At 46.7% G+C, this 27,131-nt stretch overlaps 1 protein-coding gene across 4 annotated transcripts in view; it reads left to right on the forward strand.

Annotated features, from left to right (window-relative positions):
- The window catches only part of SPTBN1 (spectrin beta, non-erythrocytic 1), a 211,946-nt gene that overhangs the window by 159,216 nt on the left and 25,599 nt on the right, over positions 1–27,131 (forward strand). For all 4 annotated transcript variants that reach the window (XM_025261025.3, XM_045162237.1, XM_045162238.1 and 1 more), the window contains 15 exons: positions 688–768; positions 1,128–1,243; positions 4,490–4,602; positions 5,730–5,917; positions 6,931–7,048; positions 8,059–8,217; positions 8,835–9,137; positions 11,068–11,221; positions 11,860–12,730; positions 12,825–12,962; positions 13,706–14,462; positions 15,277–15,479; positions 20,225–20,315; positions 25,289–25,435; positions 26,278–26,541. In XM_025261025.3, the coding sequence (XP_025116810.2) occupies positions 688–768; positions 1,128–1,243; positions 4,490–4,602; positions 5,730–5,917; positions 6,931–7,048; positions 8,059–8,217; positions 8,835–9,137; positions 11,068–11,221; positions 11,860–12,730; positions 12,825–12,962; positions 13,706–14,462; positions 15,277–15,479; positions 20,225–20,315; positions 25,289–25,435; positions 26,278–26,541 (3,703 nt within the window). The remainder of the gene's footprint in view (positions 1–687; positions 769–1,127; positions 1,244–4,489; positions 4,603–5,729; positions 5,918–6,930; positions 7,049–8,058; positions 8,218–8,834; positions 9,138–11,067; positions 11,222–11,859; positions 12,731–12,824; positions 12,963–13,705; positions 14,463–15,276; positions 15,480–20,224; positions 20,316–25,288; positions 25,436–26,277; positions 26,542–27,131) is intronic.

Below are 27,131 nucleotides of genomic sequence, written 5' to 3' on the forward strand. Positions count from 1 at the left end.
AATCTTGTAGGTCAGGGCTACATGGAGGACAGTTGTAACTGTAATGGGCATGATCAGTCAGTGATAACTGTGGAAACCATAAAGAGTGTAAGGCTTAGTAAGGGGATCAAGTTAGGAATGAACTTTTAATCAGCCACAGATAAAAAGTTATTAATAATCAATGTAGTGTAGAGTAACTGATTGATTATTGGTAAGCATTATAGGGAAATGTTTCAGGAAGGTACTTGATTTATGAAACTTCATCCAGTTCAGTGATATAAGGAAGAAGGAAAGCTGAGTGTTTGAACAGGTAACCCCAGCTACTTCCTCTCCCAAAGTGATGTGTGCACTCAGGTATCTGTGTTTGCAGGCTTCTCATAGCTGCGCTGGGGGCGTGGAAAGCCAGTGAAGCAAGGAAGCCTTGGAGGCATCTAGTCAGGGTTGCCTTTTTCTCAGTAAGCAAGGTGTTTTCAATCGAGGACACAGATCACAGGTTGAAGTTACCAAGAAAGCCATGTGAATATGTGTGTGTTTTTATTTTTCAACAAGCAGAAGTTTAGGCAATCTTAGCTTCGGCTTGATTGTCTTCAGTGTCTTTATTTCGTTACTGTCTCACATTTTCTCAGTACCAACAGGCTTTTCTTTAAACACTGCATTTAGCAAAGCACAGAACTTTATTTGGTAATTGCCTTGTGTTGTGTTTCTTAGGTACCCCAACGTCAACATTCACAATTTCACCACCAGCTGGAGGGATGGCATGGCCTTCAATGCACTGATACACAAACACCGGTGAGTCCTTCGCGGTCACGCTGACCACGTCGGGGGAGAATGTTGACACCCTTGTATAGTCGACCGGGGTGATGTTCCATCTTCACATTCGTTGCCTTAGATGTTGCACCACGGTGGAAATCCCTGCCTTCTACTTGAGAGTGGGAGAGAGTGTGTAAAGTGTCCCAAACAAAGGAAACGAGTCTGCCAATTCTCTTCAGTTCTCTTAATAAACTTTGAGGTTGTTTATTCAAAAATTGGGTTTCATTGTTTGATGATTAAATAATATCATAGGTTTTTACTCCTAAGTGGACACCATTGGTCTCACAATGTGTTTTCAAGCTGCGGTTTCTGTTATGTTCCACTGTTGTTCTCCACAGGCCTGACCTGATAGATTTTGACAAACTAAAGAAATCCAATGCACACTACAATCTGCAGAACGCCTTTAACCTGGCAGAGCAACACCTTGGCCTCACTAAACTCTTGGACCCCGAAGGTAAGGAGTCGAGGGGTAAGAGGAGTAAATAAAAAATCTGCTTCATGTTGGTTTGTTTACGGGCACCCTGTGCTTTGGGAATTATCTAAGGAAGAGGAGCTTAATGTTGGTCTATGAATTACTTGAGGATTTGTGTAAAGGATTATACCTGAAAAGGCTTTGAAAGGTGAGTATGATTTAAACATGTTCCAAAGGAGAGGTCATGGTAGGCAGAGGGATTTATATGGGCAGAGGGATTTATATGAGCAGAGGAACCAAGAAAGAGGAAGGTATAACAGGGGACTAACAGTTCATTGGGGGTAGTATTAGCTTAACAGTAGGAAAAATACAACCAGAAAGATGAGTGGGGGCCCAACAGGTAACAGTTTTTCGAGGTTATTCAGCAGGCACTGGGGAGTCACCATAGGTGCTTAGCCTCTGTGCTTAAGGAAGAGGGCGTGAGCAGGCTCTCCGTACTTGCTGGCTGACTGATAGTCGGCCCACCGGGGCAAGAGCGTGGTTTGGCCTGAGGGCAGGAAGGTTTAGGCGCCTCCTTAGCAGACTGTGCAGTATTTGCTTCCAGGTAAGAAGAACTTAAATGAGGACAGTGCACCAGGAGCCTGTGGGTGGCAGAAAGAGTAACACGCAGTCCCTCCTTGTGGCCCGCTGCTTGGCGGCACAGCACCTTTCTCTGCACAGAACCAGCCTCTCTCTGCCCCACAGATCCCTGCAGCAGAACCTCAGAGATTGACTGTGGACGACACAGAGCAGACCTGTGTGGGGCAATCCAATGGGCTGTAACTCCTTTATTAACAAAATCCTAATTGTAGGCTTCATCTTAACATGAGCTATCATAATGTTTTCTCATTTGGAGAAGTATTCAAACTGCGAAAGGATTTGTTTGTAGGGATGGAGCTTTTTAGATGATCTCAGCTGTGAGCAGATACTGAGAAAAAGCTGTTTGTGAGTGAAAGTTTAAAGTTCTTACAAATATAGAACAGGAAGTTAAACTCCCCAAGGGCAGATCGAGGTCATGAGGCTGCCAGGCAGGCTTCTTGCTGTTTTCCAGTGCATCAGATTCACTGATAGGTTTACTGCAGGAAGCTGAGATAAAATTATCTTTGTGCCAGCCCGTTAAGTGATTTCTCAATATAAACACAAAACTAAAATTCCTTTGGCTGTGATAAATCTTCGTACTTAACCCCTGCCTTACTGTGGAAAGACATCCTCCGTGAGCCATAGATCTTTGTGCTGAGATAAACAATCTTTTTTGAAATCACTGTGATAAAAAATTAATAACTTGCTCATTAGTTGATCTTTCTAATCACCACCCACTATGAAAAGGGGATTGATGTTCCCCAGGTCATTTGAAGACAAGGAGCTAAAAAAAGCAGTTGCTGTCATTCATCCTGTGGTTTTGATCTTGATTATTAGTTGTCCTTAGCTATTGTTAGTTGCCCAGTGTCCCAGAGAGCATCCGTTTAAATACAATTGTAAACAAGTTTAAAAAGGTCTTGCCTGCTCACTCCTTCCCAGTCATTTCCCATTTTGTGTTTATTAAATTATACACAGGGCCAGGGCCGGCACTTTTTCCCTGACCTTCCTCCAGTTCTGACTCCGTGGGGCCCACATTGACAGAGCCAGACACAGGAGTTGGTCACGGGGGCCCTAGAGTGGGAAGAGTAGCTGTGGCCCCCTCTTCCTCTGCCTCAGTGACCCTGGGCAGGGAGCTTTCCCACCCGGGGCCCGGTGGTCTTGTCTTTAAGAGAAACAACCCTATCCACTTCTGTCCTCCTGGAGGTGCACAGTGGAGTGGAGGTGCACAAGTGAATGCACATTGAAAAAAGAGCCCACTGTGTCAGCAAAGAGCGTTCTCTGTGTTCTCTCCTCGGTGTATCCTGAAGTGCATACCTACATCATTGCCGTACCCCAAAGACTGGCCACCTTCATTCATTTGCTCCCTCCCTCAATAAATACTTATTGACCACTCACTCTCTATATATACAACACGTTAGGAGGGGACGGGCAGAGTGGCACTCAGTCTTACAAGACTAATGAAATGTGCATAAGTAATCATAGAGCCTGACAGAAAGCAGAGTATAAACAAAGTGCTTTAGAGGACAGAGGAGACAGTCATTCCAGCTACAGGGATCAGAAATGACTGTGAGGGAGTGTTAGTTTCTAAACTGGACCTAGAGGATAGGAAGAATGTGATGGGAGTAGGGAAGGCTCTTTCAGGCAAAGGGAAGTTGAAAGTGGAAGGAATATTGGAAATTGCTGGGGGTGGTTGATGGTGAATAGTTCAATTTGGTTCAGATCTATGGTGCCTTAGAAGAACTAGTAGGCTATAGAATGAGAAATGTCTAGAATGGTGCTTGCCACTTAGAGGAAGCTTGATAAATATTCGATGGATGGATGAAAGGAAGGAGGGAGGGAAGGAAAGTTACAGGAAGTTGTAGAGAACTTTGGGACTTATTTTTCAGACTGCAGGGCACTTTTTGAGTAGTTTGGGGCTTAGAGGAAGTATGCTCACAGCTCTGCGTCTGGAACATCAGCTGGGTGCAGTGTGTAAAGGGAATTGAGTAGCAGGGAGACGCAGTGAGGAAGCCATTGCTTCAGATCGGGCTATGTGACCGTGAGAGTCTGACCTGAGAGTGACAGTAGATTCTGTGAATAGAATCCTCTGGTCTCAGCCCTGGTGACTGACTGGATGTGAGTAACATGGAGATAAAGATGTCCATAGGCTTAGTGACTGGGAAAAACTCTGGTACCATTGGCCAAAATAAGAAGCACAGAGCAACCTGGGGGTGGGGGAGGTGAACATGGTGTGTCTGGGTAATACCCACATTGCTGAGTTATCTGACTCAATTCTAACTATGTTATTCATTTCCATGTAGTAGTTTGTGTGTATTTCATCATCTCAGTGGCCTAGGATTCTTAAGAGAAAGGATCAGGTCTTTTAAGACTTTTGTTTAAAAGGAAAAAAAAAAAAGAAAAGAAAAAAAAAACAGAACAAAAAAAAAGATTTTTATGTTTTATTGGCAATAGGAGGCAGTTTTGAATGTTCATATAATAAAAGAGGCGGTGAGGTGGTTTCATCTTCGTTAGTTAGCCTTACAATCAGCACTCTGATGGCAGAACTTTCAAGCCCCCCAAAAATGAAGGCACGGGCCTGTTTTGTGTTGAGCAGCTCTTCTGGGTTGTTCCTGTTGCCTGGGTGGCAATGCAGTGAGCAGAGCACCAAACAGAATCTTCTCTGGGTTACAGATATCAGTGTGGACCATCCCGATGAGAAGTCTATTATCACTTACGTGGTGACTTACTACCACTACTTCTCAAAGATGAAGGCCTTGGCTGTTGAAGGAAAACGAATTGGAAAGGTGAGCTCACACCAGTCTTGTAAGTTGTGAGACGTAATGAAGGTTTGTGTCTAAATGTGTCGCCACCATGCCTCAGACACTGAGGTGCTGGGAGTTCTTGATGAAGTTCGCCAATGGCAGGGAAGTGGGCAGAATCCTGCCATCCCAAAGAGGAGCAGGAGGTGGGGGTTGTGGCTGAAACACTGAGGAAGAAAGTGCAGGGGGTCTCACACCCAGGGCTTCCCTGCTGGCTCAGCTGGCAAAGGATCCGCCTGCAGTGCGGGAGACCCTGGTTCCATTCCTGGGTTGGGAAGATCCCCTGGAGAAGGATAGGCTACCCACTCCAATATTCTTGGGCTTCCCTGATGGCTCAGATGGTGAAGAATCCTCTTGCAATGCTGGAGATCTGAGTTCGATCCCTGGGTTGGAAAGATCCCCTGGAGGCGGGCTTGGCAGCCCACTCCAGAATTCTTGCCTGAAGAATTCTGCCCCATGGACATAGGAACCTGGCAGCGGCTGTAGCCCATGGGGTTGCAAAGAATTGGACATGACTAAGCAATGCTGCACACAGGCACACAGACCCGAAACACCCCTCCCCTACAGCCTTGCCAGAAAATTGGATATTAAAAATCTGATTGAGTTGCCTGATGTTATAGATGTGAAAATCCTACTTAACATGCTTGGAAAGGCCTTAGAATAAGGCTTTTAAAATTTTTTTGTTTGGCTGATGCTCCCGTGCCATATATTTCAAAACACCTCAAACCAGAGGACCTTGTCTTCCCAGTGCAATTGAATGGAAAATCCACGGGCCTTCATGGAATATGACCAAACCAAATAGAGCCCTTTTTGTTTCTCTAGGAATTTTGGAGCCCAGGCATCAGGAATCATTCAGGATCTTAAAACCTTTGCCTGGGGGTTGGGAGGTTACAGAACCAATTACAGTTGAGTTAAGCTGTCATTGCTCACAAATAATAGCCACAGTCTGAGCGCCTATTAGCAAATGGTTCTTGGAGTTTAGTGCGAAAGTCTTGGAGAACCATTTCAAAGCCAATCATTAAGCATGTGCCGGCTCTTGGAGGGCTGCAGTCAGGTTCCCCTTACGTAGTGATACTATCTTGCTTTTCCATTTTTCTAACCCTTGTTTACAGGTGCTTGACAACGCTATTGAAACAGAAAAAATGATCGAAAAGTATGAGTCCCTTGCCTCTGACCTTCTGGAGTGGATTGAACAAACCATCATTATTTTGAACAATCGCAAATTTGCCAACTCACTCGTTGGGGTCCAGCAGCAGCTTCAGGCGTTCAACACTTACCGCACCGTGGAGAAGCCCCCCAAGTAAGATGCAGATTGGAATGCATTACCCTTCCTACAACCACAGACCCCTCTTTTCTGACTCACATGGTCTCATCTCAAAGTGAATGCCTTTCCCCAGTGGCCTGTCCTATTTCTTTTCATCTGAGTCTGTGTTGCTGAGATTTATTACAAATTGTACCCACTGTGAGCCCTTTCCAGTAGAAATGTGCCACTGGGACATGTGATACATGAGGATCCTAAGAAATGGTGCAGGTCCCCAGTTCCTTCTCCTGAGCGCTTGTGCCTACTGTCTTTCAGAATTCCATCGTTTCTGGATTTTAGAGAAATAGCAGATATGTTGTGTGTTATAAACCTCCAGGTAGTCTGAGGCTGGTACTCATAATCAAGCCCACTAACGTATCAGTAGCAAAACATGTAAATATTCACAAAGTGTGAATGAAGAAAAGATAGTTTCATATCAGTTCAAATCAGGTTTTGTTGCCCCCCCCCCCCCCCCGAGTTTGATTGTTCACATATTTTAAAAATTCATAATTGCCTAATAAGCATTGTGGATCTTATCTCTTGCTTATTATGACTAGAGTCATTCCTCCTTTTTCCTGAAAACTCCACTCAGTAGTGAATTCCTGGCTGAAGTCCCTGCAGCCTGTTGACAGTGACACTAGGTGGTTGTTTGAAATGATCCCTGTTGGATGCATTCAGCTGTGAAGCAAGTTCATCGTCCAGGGTTTGATGTCTAAATCTTGATGGAGTTGATTAACAAAAGAGTAGCACTCTGTGCCCCCAAATGTAAATGTCAGGAACAGTAACCAACCGCAAGAAAAACCCCACAGTTGGGCACATATTGAGGTCTGCAGTACCCAAAAACTGTGGTTTCTGTAACACACATGTGTTTCGCATAAATCAGGATGGCGAGAAATGGCTTTTAAAATTGCGAGGCTGCATGAAGTGTCTTTTTCTCCAGAAGCAGATGAGTTTTCCCCTTTGAAGAAACAAAATATAGTAGATAATGTTTGTGGCTGGTTTTCTCTGCCTAGATTTACTGAGAAGGGCAACTTGGAAGTCCTGCTTTTCACCATTCAGAGCAAGATGAGGGCCAATAACCAGAAGGTCTACATGCCCCGGGAGGGGAAGCTCATCTCTGACATTAACAAGGTACAAGACCCATCCATCCCGCCAGCTCTGTGGGCCCCAGCCTCCTGTAGGTTTTCTGGTGCTCTCAGTGGGTCTTGATTGCTGAGAGATCTTGGAAGACCCCTTCCTGGCCTGTCGAGTTACTGAGTGACAGTCGTTGCTCAGATAGTGCTCAGGATCAGTGGAGTGCTTGTGGTGATTTGGGGGACTTTACTGGAGGTTTGGGGGGATGTTAGATTTTATCAAACCAGGTTTAGCCTGTTTACCTTGCTACTCAGATCCACAGTCAGTTTACCTCTCATCTGTCCCAGGCTGCTGGCTCAGCCATCTTTCAGTTGCAGAGAGAATTCAAAACCTTATGTATCTGGAATCCCTAGAGCTTAGGGCTTAGGATTTTGACTCCTTCTGTCAGGGAAGCTGTCAAAAAAATTGTTTCTATACCTGTTATGTCTGCAAGTATTTCATTTCATTATTTTTAAGCAGAAACTTGAAAAAAATCTAGAACCATGATCAGTTGTACACATTTAGATATCTTTTAAGAGGACTTTGTTAAATAATGTGAAATAAGATATTTCACAGGAATGAATTTAATTGGTGAGGATTTAGAAAAAAACACTCAGATCTATGAATTAAAAATAAGTGGCTCAGAGCACAGTGAATGAAAGATTGATAATATGATTTCTTAGAAGAAGTCGTTTGTCTTTTTTATATGCTGAGAGCTGTTGAAGATACTTTGCTTCCTCTCAATGAAAGTTAAGAGATTTGTAACTTAAGTTACGTTGTTCCGTATCTTCACTGTTTTGTTTTCCAGATGTAACACAGGATCTTTAAATTTAGATAGGGGAGAGTATTCCCATGGGGCTCAACTGAGCGACAATGGTTTTTTTTCCTCAAGGCTAAGAGTCACTGAGGGTGGGAATGGGATTCCCCTTTTAAGTTCTTAGGTCTTTTTGAGAAGCACTGGCTGTTAACTGCAGCCTAGGAGTGGTTCCTTGAACGTAGCCAGAAACCATTCTCTTTCATTTCCATAGGCCTGGGAAAGACTGGAAAAAGCGGAACATGAGCGAGAACTGGCCCTGCGAAACGAGCTCATAAGACAGGAGAAACTGGAACAGCTCGCCCGCAGATTCGACCGCAAGGCAGCTATGAGAGAGACCTGGCTGAGCGAGAACCAGCGTCTGGTGTCCCAGGTCTGCTCCAGAACTGCGTCCCTCAGAACCTAGGCCATGCCCAGGGGCCTTCGGACAGCTGTTGTCCACATCCAGCATCCCATCTCATCCACTTCCCATGGAGAGGATGTTTATGATTTCCAATACAGTTTCTCTTCTACTATTTATCTAACTTTTCATAGATCTGGAAATAACTCAAACAAAGTTTGTTGAGAGCTAGTGGGTGTGTGTGACCATTCATATTTGTATAGTTTTTAAAATTTTCCCTTTCTTCCAGCCTTTGGCCTTCAAGGCAGCTAGACTGGCCTTGAAATAAATCAGTGGCTCCTTTTCTTCTTGGCTCAGCATAAGCCATCACCTGCTCCAGTCTCGTAGGTCAGGTGCTGCATACATGCCTCTCACCTCTGTAAAGTGAGGTGTCACTGGTTTGCTCTGGGCCCATGAGCAGTTCTGCGGGCCTCGGGGAAGGCAGAGGCCAGTGGGGTCAGGACTCTGGAGTCAGTGTTTGACTTTGGAGATCCCCCATCCCCCAAAATTAACAGGTGTGCTCAGGACTCCACTTCCATTTTCTGTTTCTTGGTTGCCCACTGATGGCTTTTGAATTTTGTGTTTGTTCTTTCTGTTCCCTTATCTCTTAGGACAACTTTGGATTTGACCTTCCTGCTGTTGAGGCCGCCACGAAAAAGCATGAGGCCATTGAGACTGACATCGCTGCGTACGAGGAGCGCGTGCAGGCTGTGGTGGCTGTGGCCAGGGAACTGGAGGCAGAGAACTACCATGACATCAAGCGCATCACAGCACGGAAGGACAATGTCATCCGGCTCTGGGAGTACCTGCTGGAACTGCTCAGGGCCCGGAGACAACGCCTCGAGATGAACCTGGGGCTGCAGAAGATATTCCAGGAAATGCTGTACATCATGGACTGGATGGATGAAATGAAGGTAAAAGATATGCCTGCCTACAGGCTGGAGCTCATTAGTCAGGCCTCTCTCTCTTCTGGGCCCCGCCTACTAACCCCCAACACACAGTAATGCCCCTGGTCTAGTCGCCCACATACAGCCAGCAAAGGGCCATGTCACTCATGGGAAGGCTTGTTTGTTAAATGAGCTGTGAAGTGAGAAGTTGTAACAGGACCAGTTCCATAGCTGAAGGTCTGCTGCTGTGACTCAGATCTAATTTAGATAGATTCCATAGTAGGTGATCAGTAATTGTGATTTTCTGTGGTTTTAATTCTTTAGCATTGAGCCAGATCTCTGTCTCATTGGTCTATGTATGAGTGGCTCTGCTTTGGGGAAGGGCCCAGGCAGGTGGTATAGAAGAGCAGGAGGCAGCGTGGACAGAGTGCAGCCCTGCCACCAGGCAGCCAGAGTCCAGATCGTGAGTGCCACAGCTTTCCTGCCTTCCTCTGCAAGTGGAGGATGTGCTTACTATCTCCCTCTTGCGGTTACAGAGAGAATTAAGTGTAGGACACGTGTAGGTATCATAGGACGGGGGTTGGAGGGTCTGCCAGTGCTCCCCTTCCGTTACTGACAGCTCTGAGTATGGAGTTCCCAGCTCCCCCCTGACCCAGGAGGAGCCCTGCCTGTCCTGTCCTCTGATGCACGCCCCTGATGAGAGCTCACTCATGCCCAGCCATTCTCCTCCAGCGTTCAGCCCTGTAGCCAGGGCAGAGTAGGGCAGTTTTCAGGCAGGACCATGAAGCCTCCTTTATCTCGCACACTGTGTTCGTTTCCAAGCTTGACCTCCTGTGAGATTTCCTTCCTGGGATGTAAGCCCTTGTCTTGTGCTTACCTCTTGAACTGTTCCTGGCAGGGGGAGCAAGGTCACTTTATACCAATAGTTTTTCCCTTTTATGGTCCCAGATTTGTGATGTTCTCATATATGTTCTCATTAATCTTAACCACCTAAAATAGAAATGTTCATAAAATCTAGCAGAGAGGTGCTTTGCACTTTAGAATTCATCCTCCACTTTGTAACTCAGATTGGGCCAGAGATGATCTCATAAGTAAGAGTGAAGTAGAAATTCCATCTGGAGAGGATGTCTGATGAGACCACCCTTCTCCCCAAATTGGGGTGATGGAAGAAATGAAAGAAAATGTTAGCCTGTTCAAACTTAAACCTGAGACATTGCTTAGGGCATTGTCCTAAGGATGATAGTCACCTGAGCTGACCCTGTTCTCCTTACTTGATTAAAGATGTGGTCTGTAAGGAGCTTCCCTGGTGGCTCAGATGGTAAAGCGTCTGGCTGCAATGTGGGAAACCCGGGTTTGATTCCTGGGTCAGGAAGATCCCCTGGAGAAGGAAATGGCAACCCACTCCAGTACTCTTGCCTGGAAAATTCCATGGATGGAGGAGCCTGGTAGGCTACAGTCCATGGGGTCTGTAAGCTTTTCCACCTCATGCCTTTTCCCATTGGCTGTGTAAGTACAGAGGTATACCAGACAAGGAGAGCATCCAGTTAAGGGGTCAGCAGCTTCGAGGAGATGTCTTTAAACTGTGATATGAAGCAGCTGTCACCTTTATTGTCTTTTCTTGAATAGTTGTTACTATACCAGTTTCTTCTTGAAGGCCCAGTTTATTTCATACTGATGCCCCCTCCCTTCCATTTTTTTTTTCCCCTATTCTATACTTTTTAGTGTAGGTTTGACTTCTTATTCAACATAAATGATCATTAGTTTGTTACGTCTCTCCTGCTGCTCTTGGATTTGTTTTGCTCTGATTTTCTTGCCATCATCTTCCTTTAAAGATACGGGGAGGGTGGCTGGAGGGACGGTACAGCTTGGCTGCTGGCTCACATCCTGTCCACAGATTATGAGACACTGAAATCCAGGCTGTGCTCACGGTTGTCTTCTCTGTGCCTCTTGTGTACAGGTGCTGTTATTGTCTCAAGACTATGGCAAACACTTGCTCGGCGTGGAAGACCTGTTACAGAAGCATGCCCTGGTTGAAGCAGACATTGGCATCCAGGCAGAGCGGGTGAGAGGTGTCAACGCTTCTGCCCAGAAGTTCGCAACCGACGGGGAAGGTAAGGATGGACCAACCCCAACGGTACCTCCTCATCACCAGAGGCCCGTCTCTAGAGACTTGGATGAGCTATGTGTGGTAGTGCAGCCTTGAAAGGTACCAGCCATTTGTGGGTTCCCAGTGGGCCGTGTTGGGGATATAACATGATGCTGTAGGGTGGCCTTCTGAACACTTATAACTCCTTCTTTCTTGTCTGAAATGGACCTATCTTTCCCTTCAGTACCCAAGTGCTACTTGCTTACGTTGGGCAGCGAACTTTGCCAGACCACACTCTGCACACCCACTGCCTGGCATGGCTCTCTTGGCTTTCACACCTGGCCATGCAGATATTTGTTCTAAGTTTGTTTGGAAAGGATTGGTTTTGTGCACGTTCAGAAACATTTAAATGCAGCTGCCTTCTTGCTTATAGTTTGCCTCATTTTTTGGTTCCTAAGTGACCCAAAAGAAAATAATACTTGGGGGGAAAAAAATAACATTACTCCTCTCTCCTCTACCAATCAAGATTCTAGAAGGTGGCCCTGCACTTTGCATGAATGGGGGACCTAGGAACGAGAACAGGGGTGTAGCCGACTGCCTGTCTGTGCACGGGAGCCCATGCTACTACTGTCACACCCATGTGCCCGCCTTGATGTTACACAGGTTACAAGCCCTGCGACCCCCAGGTAATCCGAGACAGAGTGGCCCACATGGAGTTCTGTTACCAAGAACTTTGCCAGCTGGCAGCTGAGCGCCGGGCCCGCCTGGAAGAGTCCCGTCGCCTCTGGAAGTTCTTCTGGGAGATGGCAGAGGAGGAGGGCTGGATCCGGGAGAAGGAGAAGATCCTGTCCTCTGATGACTATGGCAAGGACCTCACAAGCGTCATGCGCCTGCTCAGCAAGCACCGGGCATTCGAAGATGAGATGAGCGGCCGCAGTGGCCACTTCGAGCAAGCCATCAAGGAGGGCGAAGACATGATCGCCGAGGAGCACTTCGGGTCAGAGAAGATCCGGGAGCGGATTGCCTACATCCGCGAGCAGTGGGCCCACCTGGAGCAGCTCTCGGCCATCCGCAAGAAGCGCCTGGAGGAGGCCTCGCTGCTGCACCAGTTCCAGGCGGATGCCGACGACATCGACGCCTGGATGCTGGACATCCTCAAGATCGTCTCCAGCAACGACGTGGGCCACGACGAGTACTCCACCCAGTCCCTGGTCAAGAAGCACAAGGACGTGGCGGAGGAGATCGCCAACTACCGGCCCACCATCGACTCGCTGCACGAGCAAGCCAGCGCCCTGCCCCAGGAGCACGCCGAGTCCCCCGACGTGCAGGGCCGGCTGGCGGGCATTGAGGAGCGCTACAAGGAGGTGGCCGAGCTGACGCGGCTGCGGAAGCAGGCGCTGCAGGACACTCTGGCCCTGTACAAGATGTTCAGCGAGGCCGATGCCTGTGAGCTCTGGATTGACGAGAAGGAGCAGTGGCTCAACAACATGCAGATCCCAGAGAAGCTGGAAGACCTGGAGGTCATCCAGCACAGGTGAGCGGCTGCCGTGGGTTCGCCCACCCACCCTCCCACTCTGCACAGCTTCAGTGACCAAGCAGGTGACCACTCTGTCGAATTGCCTTTGCAGATTCGAGAGCCTCGAACCGGAGATGAACAACCAGGCTTCCCGGGTGGCAGTGGTGAACCAGATTGCTCGGCAGCTGATGCATAGCGGCCACCCAAGTGAGAAGGAGATCAAAGCCCAGCAGGACAAGCTCAACACGAGGTGAGCGTGAGGCCAGTGGCAGCAGGCTGGCTCCCTATGCCCAGCCAGGAGGGTCGGGGTTGGCCCCTGAGCCTCATGGTCAGGAATTGCCTGCATGGGGTCACTGACACTGTGGCGCCATTGTCATGGCATCAGCATTTGTCCTTCGACATACCCTGGTTTTCTGAGAAGTGTCCCTGGGGGCAACGTGGTTCAGGGCATCCCTCCCCCATGTGGGAAGTGAGAGCCTGCGTGAGACCCATGCCCAGTATAGTGGGTCATGGCATCAAGGTGGCATTTCTGCTATCCCTTTTAAAGTGATTTCTGGAACAGGGTTTTAGCACATTTGAGATTTGTCCTGGTCTTATCTTTCTATTGAATAATATGTTTGAGTGGGTCGGGTTGGCAGCTGAAGCCTTGGGGTATGGGACATGTTTAGTAGGTGCAGCTTGGAGGTAAGAGGTGCATTGCAGTCAGGAGTTAAGTGACCTTGGGGGACAGATGTCTTGTCATTGCTCACCTTTCCTCTTTTTAAGGCCCTCTCCTTGTCAGGCTGCTTACAGATTAGAGTGTGTCCTTGAGCTTTTGCGATGGTGATACTTGGTGTCCACATACTGAGGGAGGTGGTTTTCCAAACAGCACATAGTCAGAGCAGAGGTGGCAGGAGAATGGCATCTCTGACCATCACTATGAATTTCATTGTCTAGCCACCGCTTTTTGTCCTGTCTCTCACACTGCCTTCTCTGCCACCCTGGCACCCACAGGTGGAGCCAGTTCAGGGAGCTGGTGGACCGGAAGAAGGACGCTCTCCTCTCCGCCCTGAGCATCCAGAACTACCACCTTGAGTGCAACGAAACCAAGTCATGGATCCGGGAGAAGACCAAAGTCATCGAATCCACCCAGGACCTGGGCAACGACCTGGCGGGTGTCATGGCCCTGCAGCGCAAGCTGACTGGCATGGAGCGGGACCTCGTGGCCATCGAGGCAAAACTGAGTGACCTGCAGAAGGAGGCCGAGAAGCTGGAGTCCGAGCACCCCGACCAGGCCCAGGCTATCCTGTCTCGGCTGGCCGAGATCAGTGACGTGTGGGAGGAGATGAAGACCACGCTGAAGAACCGTGAGGCCTCCCTGGGAGAGGCCAGCAAGCTGCAGCAGTTCCTGCGGGACCTGGACGACTTCCAGTCCTGGCTCTCCAGGACACAGACGGCCATTGCCTCGGAGGACATGCCTAACACCCTGACCGAGGCCGAGAAGCTCCTCACACAGCACGAGAACATCAAAAACGAGATCGACAACTACGAGGAGGACTACCAGAAGATGAGGGACATGGGCGAGATGGTTACCCAGGGCCAGACAGACGCCCAGTACATGTTCCTGCGGCAGCGGCTGCAGGCCCTGGACACAGGCTGGAACGAGCTCCACAAGATGTGGGAGAACAGGCAGAGCCTCCTCTCCCAGTCCCATGCTCACCAGCAGTTCCTGCGGGACACCAAGCAGGCCGAAGCCTTCCTGAACAACCAGGTAACGTCCCTCACCGCTTGGCGTCCTCCCCATCAGGCTGGGCCTCGGCTGCCTGTGGGCTGCTGGTTTACACCTACTTGTGTGAAGTTAGAAGAGCAATGGGCAGACATTTGTTTTCCCTGACTTCTAAGGCACTGAAGCCCATCACAATGAAGGGTATAGAACTGAAGATTCCCATGGAGGCTGCCTTGCCTTGCAAAGTACAGTTCCACCACAATAACGGTCTAGGACCTCTTAATGTCTCATAGTATGTCATCATACTGTGATATAGTTCATTACATTGGCAACATTCTGAGATGTATTAATCCAATCTAAAAGTATTTGGGGGGAACTTTTTTTTTTCTGAATGGTTCTGTCTTCCTTGCTCTTAGAAAGGTCAGGGTCTTGATCAAGTGACACAATGCAGAAATTAGAGAAAGAGCTAAGGATGGTCACCAGCAGCAGGGTTGATAATGTCTCTTGAAAGATTAGGTTTGAAGTGTCTGTTGCTATCACCTTATGGGCACATGAGCGGATCCTTGTGGCTGATGCACAAACCTTCATTTACTTCCCTCACTTGCTTTGGAGGAAAAATGAGAGCATTTAACCACTTATGGGAATATAGTCACTTTTGGCATCTCATTGGAATTTTTCCCCACCTCCCAACTTTTTGTATTATCTGACTCCATAGATAATTTTAGCTAAGTGTGACAAAGCAGTTGTTGCAAAGTGTGTTGCAAGGAAATGGGGAAGACTGGTGTTTTTTTTAATATTCTGAAGGCAAGTTGTATCTCATGATTTTTCATCCTGCTGTGATTTTCCCTTTTTAATTAAGGAGTATGTTTTGGCCCATACTGAAATGCCCACCACCTTGGAAGGAGCTGAAGCAGCTATTAAAAAACAAGAGGATTTCATGACTACCATGGATGCCAATGAGGAGAAAATCAACGCGGTTGTGGAAACGGGCCGGAGGCTGGTGAGCGATGGGAACATCAACTCGGATCGCATCCAGGAGAAGGTGGACTCCATCGATGACAGGTGCGGAGTCCTGGGGCTCTTAAGGGAGTCTTGCACCCTGGGGCTCTCAAGCATCTGTACCATTGGCCAACATCTTGGGGGCTGTGGGTTTAAATTCCAAAGTGGGCAGGATATGGGCTTCTAGTAAAACTGAATCTACAAAAGAAAGCCTGAAAAGCCAAGCTAATCCCTAATCAAAGATTTATAGAGCTGGAGTGCTGAGTAGCAGTGGCGTATAAGCCTACCCTGTAAGAGGTGACACACAGCACATCACCCAGTGGGACCCTGAGAGCCAGACGCTTCCCCATCCAGCCAAACCCACGTTCACCTTCATCCAAGCAAGACTCCTCTGAGGTCTCAGGAAGGGTAGGGAAGAGGGGCAAGGTTTGCTTGTCCTGAGTACCTGGCAGAGCCAAAAAGGGAGCATCATTTAGGCTTTTACTAGAAGGCCTAAGGATAATGCTGTATTGGCATCTTGTTTATGAGAAAAGACCTTTTCCTCTTCAGCCAAGCTCTCTCCACCATTAGATGTTGTTGTTTTGTTTTTATTTTCAGTTCCAAGAGATTTTTCTTCCTGGCCACATTCTGTGTCAGACCCTCTCTCCTACACTCACTCTGCCTTGGTTATTTCTAAAGCGGGAGGTCTAGTGGATCTGGTTTGGACACACAGCCTGGCCTGGTTCTGGCCTGTTCTGGCCATCTCTCTCCAGGAATGGCCTGTCTGAGTCAGTCACCAGTTTCTGTTACAGCTGATCTCCTCTAGTCCCAGTTTGGGCCAGATTTACAGGCTCATTGTGAGATGATGTCATCAAGAAACAAGCTCTTCCTCAAGGCTCCTCTGACCTTCCAGTGCAATGAGGAGGAAGACCTGCCAGTGGGGAACAGTTCCTTACTTACCGTGTCCGAGAGGGTGTCCTGGGACCCTGGGCCACACAAACGTGCCATGATCTGCAGTGGAGAGGGGACCAACTCGTTACCCATAAAGATTGTGCTCCTGGCTTTAGCCAGTCCTGTGCACTGATTCAGATCCTAAACCATATGCTCTAAGGATGGTACTGTGGGAATAGGATATAAGGCAGATTATAATTTTGCATCTGTTGCTTTTAAAACAGCTACAAAAAAAAAATCTCTCCACCTTCAAATGAGTATGAGAAACAAGGATTGAGTAAGACAGTTTTAACAAGGAGAAAAGAATTTCATTTTCTCCTGGTGTTAAATCTCACTATTTTGTAAACATGATATCCCACGTTCCTCCACGTTAGGTGCACACAGCTGGTTTCCTGAAGATGGGCTGGGCCACTGGGGACACTTGTGTTTAGGCGGGCCTGCAGCTGCCTGGCCGCTTCCTCAGTGTGTTGATCTCCCCCCACCCCATCCCCATGCCACAGCTGCAAGGGCTTGTTGGAAGCAGGTGATGTTGTCAAGACTGGAGACTCCTGGATAAGAGAGAACATTTTAGCAGCTCTTTGTTGCAGCTTAAGCTTCCTTTTGTCCTTGACTCAGAGCCTGGGTGCCTGGGGTTCCAAGGCCTCCTGGGGATTTCTGTTGTTAAAAGCAGTGGGAAGAGGATCCTCTGCTGTCCTTAAGCTTAACGGAGAGAGAAGGGGGCGGGGCTTTCTGGTGATTTACCCTCAGAAGGATTACATTTTCTAACTTTCCTCAGCATATGTTCCCCGAATTCTGGTTTCACTTTAATATCCCCAGAGACCTCAAAATCTGAAACTTGACCCCAGAGGATACTGGTCTGTTATAAAAATATACAAATCTGAGTTCCAGGTGCTGTCGGAGCATGAGCTAAGTAAATATCTGAACCTTCGGGATCTGATCCCCATCCAGAAACATTCTGACGCTCCCATGAAGCTATTTTTGTAGAATGCAAAATCATTATAACGTACTTACATTCCAGAAATCTTATCGATTACCGCTGAGTTTGTTGAAATGAAAAAGTGCTAGAACAAAGACACTGACTTATCAGATGTGGGTAGGGTTTGAGTGGCCTTTATAGTGCCTTTGACGTGGTGGGAAGGAGCCTGCAGTCCAAGCCTGCTCAAGGGGAGTAGGAACGTGTGAGCTTCCTGGCTCAGAGGGAAATTCTAGCCACAGTGCAGTCCTGGGAGAAAAGTAAATCTGTCCAGTTTCATCAAGCCAGACCCTATCTCACATGGGAACAAAACTTAAAAATTACCAGCATGCTTTACTCATTTACCTGTGGTTCTTCACTTTTCATAAGAACCAGAGTTGAACCTAGTATCTGCCTCTTGTGTTGAGGAGCTTTTGAGTCTCATTATAGGGCTAGGAGGTGCGGAATGGAAAGAAAGCAAGAAATTTAACCTTATCCCAAACAGCACTCTAAAGAGTAAAAGAAACTATGGCCAAGTTTTGGAAGGTCCTTCTCTTTAATTAAATCCATGATCCAACCTTGAAGGACCTCCCTGAGTTTCACTTCCCATGAACACCAGGGTGGAGAAAAATTGTCCAGGTAGAAATCTGTTGGGCATGTGTGAATCTTTATTTTATAAGAGATACAGTCAAGATTCCTTCTGGTGGTATTTCTCTCTATGTTGAATTTTCTTAGTGTCTGAGGTTATTTTTAGCTGTTACTTCAGTGAGCTTCAAGGTTGCATGACCTGTTTTAACCGCCCGTGTCTCTGATTACTCCTTGCCATGACAGCATTTTTGTGTGATGCTCGGGAAAGAAATGAGATCTTTTCTTCAAGGCCTTTGACTCAAAGCAGAACTCTTGCATTTGTGACTTAACTCCAACTCAGATTACCTTCCTCTGGAAAACTTGCTCTATTTTTCTTAAACCCCCGTACAAACAGTGACTGGAACTTGAGGGTTGGGAACTTGAAGGACTTTGCTTGACATTCCTTCCCCACCCACGTTTTTAGAAGACTAATTCCTTTAATCCGAAATCACAATCTTGAAAAAAAAATTTTTTTAAGTTTTCATCTTTGAGAAAGGATCGCACTGAAGTAAAGGGATTTAGGCCTTTTAAAATGATTATTATAAAAGTCACAGTGTTAAAAATGTGGGGGTAGAGGGTGGAAACTACTACCTTTTAATCTCACCCTTAGCACATGCCACTTTGGTTTTTGCTTTCTAATCTGTGCCTTGGAATTTTTTTTTGATCGTTGATTATGCATTAACTTTTTGTTTTAATTTAGCATTATATAAGAAGTACTTTTCTATTGTTGCATTTTGCTTAAGTGGTATAAACGCATTAAGACCCCTTTTCCTGAAGCTACAGAATCTCTTTCAACTAAAAACAAAAAAGTAAAATGTTATCTTATGTGTTGAGCAGGTGCCTGACAGTGTTACTTCCACTCAGGCCGTCCCTGTGATCTGGGGCCTGAAGGGCGGTGCGTGGCTCCCTTGGCCGCAGGCAGATGGCGGCACCAGTGCTGCCAGTGTCCCCTGCTGTGCTTACCGTGAACCTGTGTGACGCCTGCACCATTACGGTCTTCTTGCACTTGAGGAAGGAATTTTAAAAGCCGGCCTGTAGCAGGTGCTCCCTGAGCTGCCCTTTCTTGGCTTCATGGAGAATCAGAGGTCATGTTCTTCCTCCTCCTGGCCATGGGGGTTGTTGGGGTTGGTCAAGAGATCTTGCCCAGACACTGCAGCAAGAACTTGCCTTGGGACTTGGCAGGAAAACCCAAACTTTCCCATTTGCACTCTCCCTTCGGGAGACCTGGGTTCATCCCTGGGTTGGGAAGATCCCCTGGAGAAGGAAAAGGCTGCCCACTCCAATATTCTGGCCTGGAAATTTCCATGAACTCTATAGTCCATGGGGTCACAAAGAGAGACACGACTGAGTGATTTTCACTTTCACTTTTCACCATTCTTCATACCCTGCACTTAGGCCAGCTGGCACTTGGGTTCCTTGGGAGTGTGAGGAGCTGTGTTATGGTGATGCTTCTCGATTCTCAGTGTAGTATGGCTCTTCTCGAGGTAATAGAACCCCATGAAGGCAGTAGTGTCCATGGCACTCACAGCATTCACGTGGCTCTTCTTCACAGTCCAGTGGAAAAGCCCCTGGGAGTGGAAAGAAGTCTTGCAGGGGGCTTCCTGTACCTCCATGGTGTGTGCCAAGAAGCCCTGTGGCTGCATCCGAGCTGTGGAGTGAGCGCCTGGTGTCGCTTGTCGTTTCACCAAGTTCAGCAGCTCCTTCTAATTCTTCTAAGTTTCTTGGTTAAGGTTTTGTGCTTTAACTTTTGGAAGCCTTGGTTACCCTTATGTATTGATAAAGATGGGGATTGACTAGGTAGACAATCTCACAGGTCTAAAAATTTTCATTCTTGGCTTATTGTTGTTTGGGACAAGTTTTTCTCATGATGAGAATCTTATCATCAGGAAATGTTCTTTGAAGCCAGTTACATGGTTTTCTGTATTTTCTTAGCCGTGTACATGGTCTGTCACCCAGGTATGAGCTTCCTAAAGATCAATTTTATATTTTCCCAGTTTCTAAAATGGAAAGTTGTGCTGAGTGCCTGCCCATGGTGTCTTTCCCTAGCACCAGACTCACGAAGCTCTGTTGCTTGCATCCTGACTGGCTGTGTGGCTGGGACGGGTGTTCTGGCTTCTTGTACCATGGCTTACTCATTTGAATGCTTGACTCCCTTGTTTATTTTGTCTCCTTGACATAATCAAGAACTGTCAGCAGATTGTTTTCAACGCGTGGAGAAACCCAGAAAAGAAACTGAATTGTAAATTCTGTATTTTAAGAATTCCTTTTTTAAAAATCATTTTTATTATCGTTATAACAGACACAGGAAGAATCGCGAGGCAGCCAGTGAGCTTCTGATGAGACTGAAGGACAACAGGGATCTTCAGAAATTCCTGCAAGACTGTCAGGAGGTACATCGCCCTTTAACGCCTCCTTTCCTCTTTTCTAACAAGAGCCACCAAGCATTTGGCAGAAGAGCCCTTGGGATTGTAAAATGAACTGAGGCCAGAAATTCACATCACTTATATAATTTGCAGGTGGGGCAGTGTCAGTTCTCCAGCCTACAAGCTACCACTTAGAGTAAACAGATTATTACAGTCTAGAACTGTGCTGTTCAACACAGCAGATAATAACCACATGTGGCGGCCTCATTTTAAATGGAGTTAAGACTGTAGTTGTTCCATCACGCTGGCTGTACTTTAAGTGCTCAGCAGCCAACTGTGATTCATGGCTGCCATATTGTATAGACAGTGCAGATGTAGAACATCACCATGGTCAAAGACACTGATATTCTCAAATATTCTATAGCCTACAAGCATCTATTATTTAAAATAAGGCAGAGTTACTAGTAGGGAAGGAAAGAAATGAAAGGAACTGCAGTTGGCTACCGAGGTAAGAAGAAGGATTTCAAAAATACACACAGTTTTCTTACTCATTGAAGATCTTGAAATATCCATCCTTCAGTCTCCTGCCAAGAGCAGTAATCCTGATCTCAAACTCTTGAGTTTTAACATGTGGTATTCATCTGATGATTCTTAAACTATTTCATACTCCCCTGATACGTGCATAAACAAACTGGGAAAACTAAAGTTAGCCAGTAAAACGCAACCTCTCTGCAAGCTGGTTGGAAGGAAGCATCTAGCTGACTTAACATGCGTGAGATCACAAGCACATCGTATTTCACTATCCACCAGAGAACCATGGTGAGACTCGGTCGTCTCTAGTTTATTAGACTAAATCTCATCAGAGGCAGAAGTGGGATGAAAAATATCCAAGGGAAGCTGTAGGGATCTTGGGGAAGGGGAACTGGAGATGGAGAGGGGAGGATCAAGGTCATATGCTAAGAATATGACCAGACACTTCACGAATCCTTTGCATGCAGACTTGTAGCTGTGTGTTAAATATGGCTCTCATAACAGTTGAATCAGAGCCAGAGACAGAAGCAATCCTTCATGTCCATTAAACTGCTCTCTTACTGTGAATCTTAAAATGGGTGCTCCAGCAGCTAAACCTTACGAAGGAAGCAAAGCCTCTCAACTGTGTGGCTTAGGGTCTGTTGACGTTCAGGGCCATGCTGATGAATCTGGGTCACTGGAGGGGTTTGCCTGAAGCCAGACAGGCGAGGCCAGGAGTGCCTCTTTAAGTCACTCCCGAGCATGAATAACCCATTTGAATAGGATGCTTGTTTAAAGAGGCATTCATGTCTCCAGACAAGACCCAGGGAAGAGTAATGGATTCAGGGTTAGCTGTGTAGAGTCGCATGATGTGCTGCAGTGAATACCAAGTGGTCCTTCAGCCCTGGAGGGAGTGAAAAGTTGTCAAGAGACGTTTGCAGCCTGGGCTGTGCCCTCCCCAGATTGGGAGTCCCTGAAGTACCTTAACGTTGCCCTTGAAGCCCCACCAGTGACTTGTTTTAACCTCACATCAGATGGGAAGGGGGTTTGCTGGGGAAACCAGTGGGACCCCCATCCCTTTGCTTAAAGAACAGATTACTGAGATGAAATCCATTGACCTGAGCATGGTGAAATCTGGACTGAATTTAGGGAAAAGAATGCCAGGAAATAAGCAGGAAGTGAGGGGACAGAGGAACCTTTGAGAGAGGCTCAGCTGAAATTTCCAGCCCCTGATTTTCCATTCACATCCGTGTGGATTCATAAATAGAAACATGTGGGAAAAGTAAGTAGATAAGATGTAGTCCTTCCAAGTAGAATCACAGGAAATAGTTTCAGTAGATCTTTAGATCTTTGTTAATTCTTGTTCCAGATGAGTGTCCTTGGTTACAAGGAATTTACTCCCTAACACACACCAGTGACCTATAGGCACACCCAGAGCGCTCAGCCCTGTGTGATTTCCCCTCCAAGAGTGCCCAGAGGTTTTGGCCGGGCTTCTTTGTCCTGGAGATGATTTGCAGGTCTCTTTGTGACTGCTGTGTCAGGTCTCCCTGGCTTATCTATTTTTTCTTTCCTTGAACCTTGTTAAAAGTTAGTACAACCATAGGATCTGCTGGGGGTACCGCCTCAGCAAATATAGTTTACAAATAAAGACTGAATTTAGGTCAGGTTTGTCAAAATGTGTCAAAGTGTTAGTCACTCAGTCGTGTCTGACTCTTTGTGACCCTATGGACTGTAGCCCGCCCAGCTCCTCTGTCCGTTCAATTCTTCAAGCAAAACTACTGAAGTAGGTAGCCATTCCCTTCTCTAGGGGTCTTCCTGACCCAAGGGTCAAACCCGGGTCTCCTGGATTACATGCAGATTCCTTACTGTCTGAGCCACCTGGGAAGCCCAGTAGTTTCTACAAAGTGATGGAATTTAGGTCAGGTTTGGGGGCTTCAAAACCCTCGGTGTAGAAGTACCAGCAAAGGGTGCTATTATTATTAAGGAATATTCTTCTTTATTAATTTTCCATTATTTAGCCTCATTAAAATACGCCCGTTTTAAACCAGAATCTCTGAGAAGGAGTCTGTGGGTGGACTAGCCCTATATATGAAAACCTACTTCTTACTGTGTTGGTGGATACTTACAGAGCACCCAGAAGTCAGATTTAATGCTGCTGCTTGCTGTTGGTACTGTTCAAGGTCTAGGAAATCCAGGTGGTCCCCTTGCCACACCCCCTTCCTGGTTGATTGGAGGCTAGAGGAGGCTGGGTTGTAAGCTCTGCCATTGTTGCCACCCACCACGAATACCTTCCCGGAGGGGGAAATTCACTGCCGCAGTGCAGGGAGGATGAGCAGGGCCCAGCTAATCACAGTTATAGATGGCGATGCAAAGAGCATCATGTTTTTTGTGTTGTTATTTTAATATGATACCCTGAAAAATGAGTGATTTAAAAAGTCCTGCTTTTCTATTCTATTCCCTGTCTCCGTACCTCCTGTTTTCTGAAACTGATTTCTTCCTCCCCTGGAGGGCAGCATAACTAAACACGGTGGCACCGGCATAGCGGGTTCAGCGCTTTGCTTTGAGCTTAATCCAGTGATCAAAGCATTTGTTCCTATCCTTTTCCAATCTGCACAGTGTTGTATTCTGCAGAGAATGAGCATATTCTTAAATGACCTTTGTCAGTGCCCACGGATAATAACTATGGGTCTGATTCCAGAATGCTGATAGAGGTCTGATGAACTAGCAAGTTCCACAGCTCTGTCTCATTGTGCTGTGTCACATGCTGCTTTATCTGTAGGATGATGTGTTCAGCAAAGAGCAGATTTGTTTATAAGCCTCTGATTTTTATGTGGCTCCTTTTTCTTTTAATCTGTCTTGGGTAGGTGGTTATGAATAGAGCAAATATGTGGATGTCCTTTGCACTTTGGATCATTGCCATTTATTATGTTTAGTGTGCACGTGCAGAATACAGGGTAAAGTTTTTCCATTTGCTTTCCTCTTAACGTCTTTTCTCCTTAGATTGAATAGCCTTAGCCTTTCAGGCCTTAACTACTCAGATAACTGGAAGGGAAGTAGGTGATTCTTTTAAAGTAGGAAATTCAGTGCCTTGGTTGGTGTGTAACAGATCTATGGTCCTTGCTTACCAAGGGCTTTATGGGACTTGCCGTTTTTTCCTTAATAAAGAGTGACATAAAAAATCTCACTACTTTTGCTTTTGACCCCCCTCCCTCCCATACATGGTGGTTGGTCTCCTGAAAAGGGTAGGGGAGGGCGCCTGGGGGTTCAGCCACAAGCAGAGCTGGGGTCCTCCCGGGACCTGCATCCTCCTCTTTGACGTGGTTCCCAGAGAACAGACTTTGTGTTATGAGAGCTCTCTTATGGGGAAGCCTCTCCCAGCAGCTGCCCAAAGTGCAAGGGAATGGCTTCAGAATGGTTGGTTGTGTAGGGGTTTATACACCATTTCTAAACCCTTGGTGGTGGGCCCATGACACAGTTTGGGTGCAGATTTGTTATGGCAGCAGCTGGTGCAAGAGTGGCTTCTTATGGTCACATGGAAGAAGGGCACTGCCCCTGAAGACTTACTGGCTTCTGGTTCCAGGCTGACCCTGCGTTCGTTTGCGTATCTTCCGACTGGGCAAACCAAAGCTCTCTCTTCCTGGTAGGAATTAGGACCCTGGTGTGGCCAACTGCGGGCAGGTAGTGAGGAGCCAGGCAAGTTGGGATGAGAGCCAACAAGCAAAACGTGTCCGTGGCCTGGGCTAGGCTCAAATCTGTCAGTGGCCGGCAGCATCTGTGAAGAGGCTTCCCAGAGTTCAGATCCAAGCAAACACGCTGGGTCCCAGTCCTGTGAAGTGTTCTTGATCTTAGTCAGTCCTGTGAAGTGTTCTTGGTCTTCTACAAACAGAGGCTGTAGAAGAAAAGATGAAGGTGACTGAAACATGAAGGGAGCTAAGAGGGCATCGTGGTTGCCTCACCCCTATAGCAAGCAAGTTCCTCATGCTGTTTGTCATCCCCGTAGATAATGTCCGCGAAGAAGAGGGAGGGATGGAAGAGTAGGCACTTTGGTTTCTTTTATAGTAGAAGTAAAAGAGTAGAAAGATTACCAAATGTAGTAGAAACAGTTAATCTTGTTTAGCATGGTATAGCTAGCCATGGGCATTTGAAAAAGAAAGAAGGTTGTGACTTAGCTTGCTTAGCACAGAATTTTAAACACAAGTGTCTGGAGGGAAAGCTGGTTAAGAGTGCCAAACAGTTTGCAAGCTGGCTCAACGTGCTTTTTACACTTCTGGATTTGATGTTAGATGCATAGTTTGGAGCAGGTCTCAAGTACAGCATCCAATACAGTGGAGGTAGCTGTTGAGGCGGGTCAGAGTTGTAAAGCGAACGTTTGGTTGTCTGTTGACATGGAAACCTGGTGCTGCGTGTGACAACGTGACAGCTGTTTTCAGGCAGAGAAAAGGCTGATGTCTGTGATCACAGTCTCTGAACCAGATTTTTTTCTTTCCTAGTTGTCTCTCTGGATCAATGAAAAGATGCTTACAGCCCAGGACATGTCTTACGATGAAGCCAGAAATCTGCACAGTAAATGGTTGAAGCATCAAGCCTTTATGGCAGAACTCGCTTCCAACAAAGAATGGCTTGACAAAATTGAGAAGGTGAGTCTAGGGGTTGATGGTGCTCCATCAGTGTGGCTGTGGTGAGAAAACTAACTGGGTGGAAATGAGCTCCTTTGTATTTAGCATGTTTTCTAGCATATTTGAGTCCTATATGACCACATATGGGAGTTACACAGCCAGGAACAGTCCCACTTTTCACCTCCCAACTCCTACCTTCAAGCCAGCAAGAAAGGAGACAAGCAGAAACACAACCAGGTGGCACAAAATGCCTGCCTTATCTTGTAAAGAATCCTAGGAGTTGAGGTTCTGTTGTGTGTCTCCTCTGTTGCACTTGATAGACTTCCAGCCCCCGGGGCAGCATCCTCACTCTGTTGATCCTATTATGTGTGCTGGACTGTGGCAGACATTGAGTGGATCCACAGAACTTAGAAATATTATGTATTTTAAATTTCTTATTTTAATAATTTAAACTGTATTGTTTTGGCACAGCAAGATTCTCTGCTGTGTAACCGAACATGAATGTGACATTCCCCACCCTCCCTTCTCTTCCTTCATACACTATATTGTTTCAAAATCTTAACAGACCTTAAGTGTTAAGGTCTCTTGGGGTGATGTGGAAGGGGTGAAGTTTTAGGTTACTGGCAAAAAGTATCCCAGAGCTCCAGCCGTCACTTGGTGCTCCGTGCCTGTGAAAACCAGTCAGGCCATCACTGATTTTGTCGAGCAGTAATTCCATATAGAAAGACTGCATGTGTGCATGTGTGTATTTGTGTTCACAAATGTGTGTGTTGAGTGAATAGGTAACTCCTAATTCAAATATGTCAGGCTTGTTTTTCACAGTGACACCTGTTCTTCAAACTGTATTTATGTGTGTTTTCCAGGAGGGAATGCAGCTCATTTCAGAAAAGCCAGAGACAGAAGCTGTGGTGAAGGAAAAACTCACAGGTTTACATAAAATGTGGGAAGTCCTTGAATCCACCACACAGACCAAGGCCCAGCGGCTCTTCGATGCGAACAAAGCCGAACTCTTCACCCAGAGCTGTGCAGATCTGGACAAATGGCTGCATGGCCTGGAGAGTCAGATTCAGTCTGACGACTATGGCAAAGACCTCACCAGCGTCAACATCCTTCTGAAAAAGCAGCAGGCAAGTGCCTGGGCTGGCGCACCACAGGCTGTTTCCCTGCTGTGGTCCTGCTGGTCTCAACTCGCCCACCGTGTCCTCAGACATTCGCTTGGAGTGTGAAGGGATTTAACACACCCAGCACAGTGGGCTCTGGTGGCATCAGGGGACATTTCCAGAATCAATTTGGAAAGACACCATAGGAGTACTGGGGTCCATGCATGGGAGTATATTTTCATTATCATCTTAGTTGATAGATGGTATCACCACTTAGCAGTATGGTAAATGTTCATTTCATCTAGTTCCACAGTTTACTTGAAGAAAAGTTACCATGTTTGCATACCTCATTGTATAATGTCTAAATATGTGATAGTTATCTGAGTGGTTCAGGGCACTTTTAGATAATAAGCGAAATTTGGGGTTTTTGGATAACAATAGAGGCCTTCTCAGAGAAGGCAATGGCACCCGACTCCAGTACTCTTGCCTGGAAAATCCCATGGATGGAGGAGCCTGGTAGGCAGTCCATGGGGTCGCTAAGAGTCAGACATGACTGAGTGACTTCACTTTCACTTTTCACTTTCATGCACTGGAGAAGGAAATGGCAACCCACTCCA

This window comes from Bubalus bubalis, chromosome 12, assembly GCF_019923935.1.
Source record: "Bubalus bubalis isolate 160015118507 breed Murrah chromosome 12, NDDB_SH_1, whole genome shotgun sequence".
Lineage (NCBI taxonomy): Eukaryota > Metazoa > Chordata > Mammalia > Artiodactyla > Bovidae > Bubalus > Bubalus bubalis.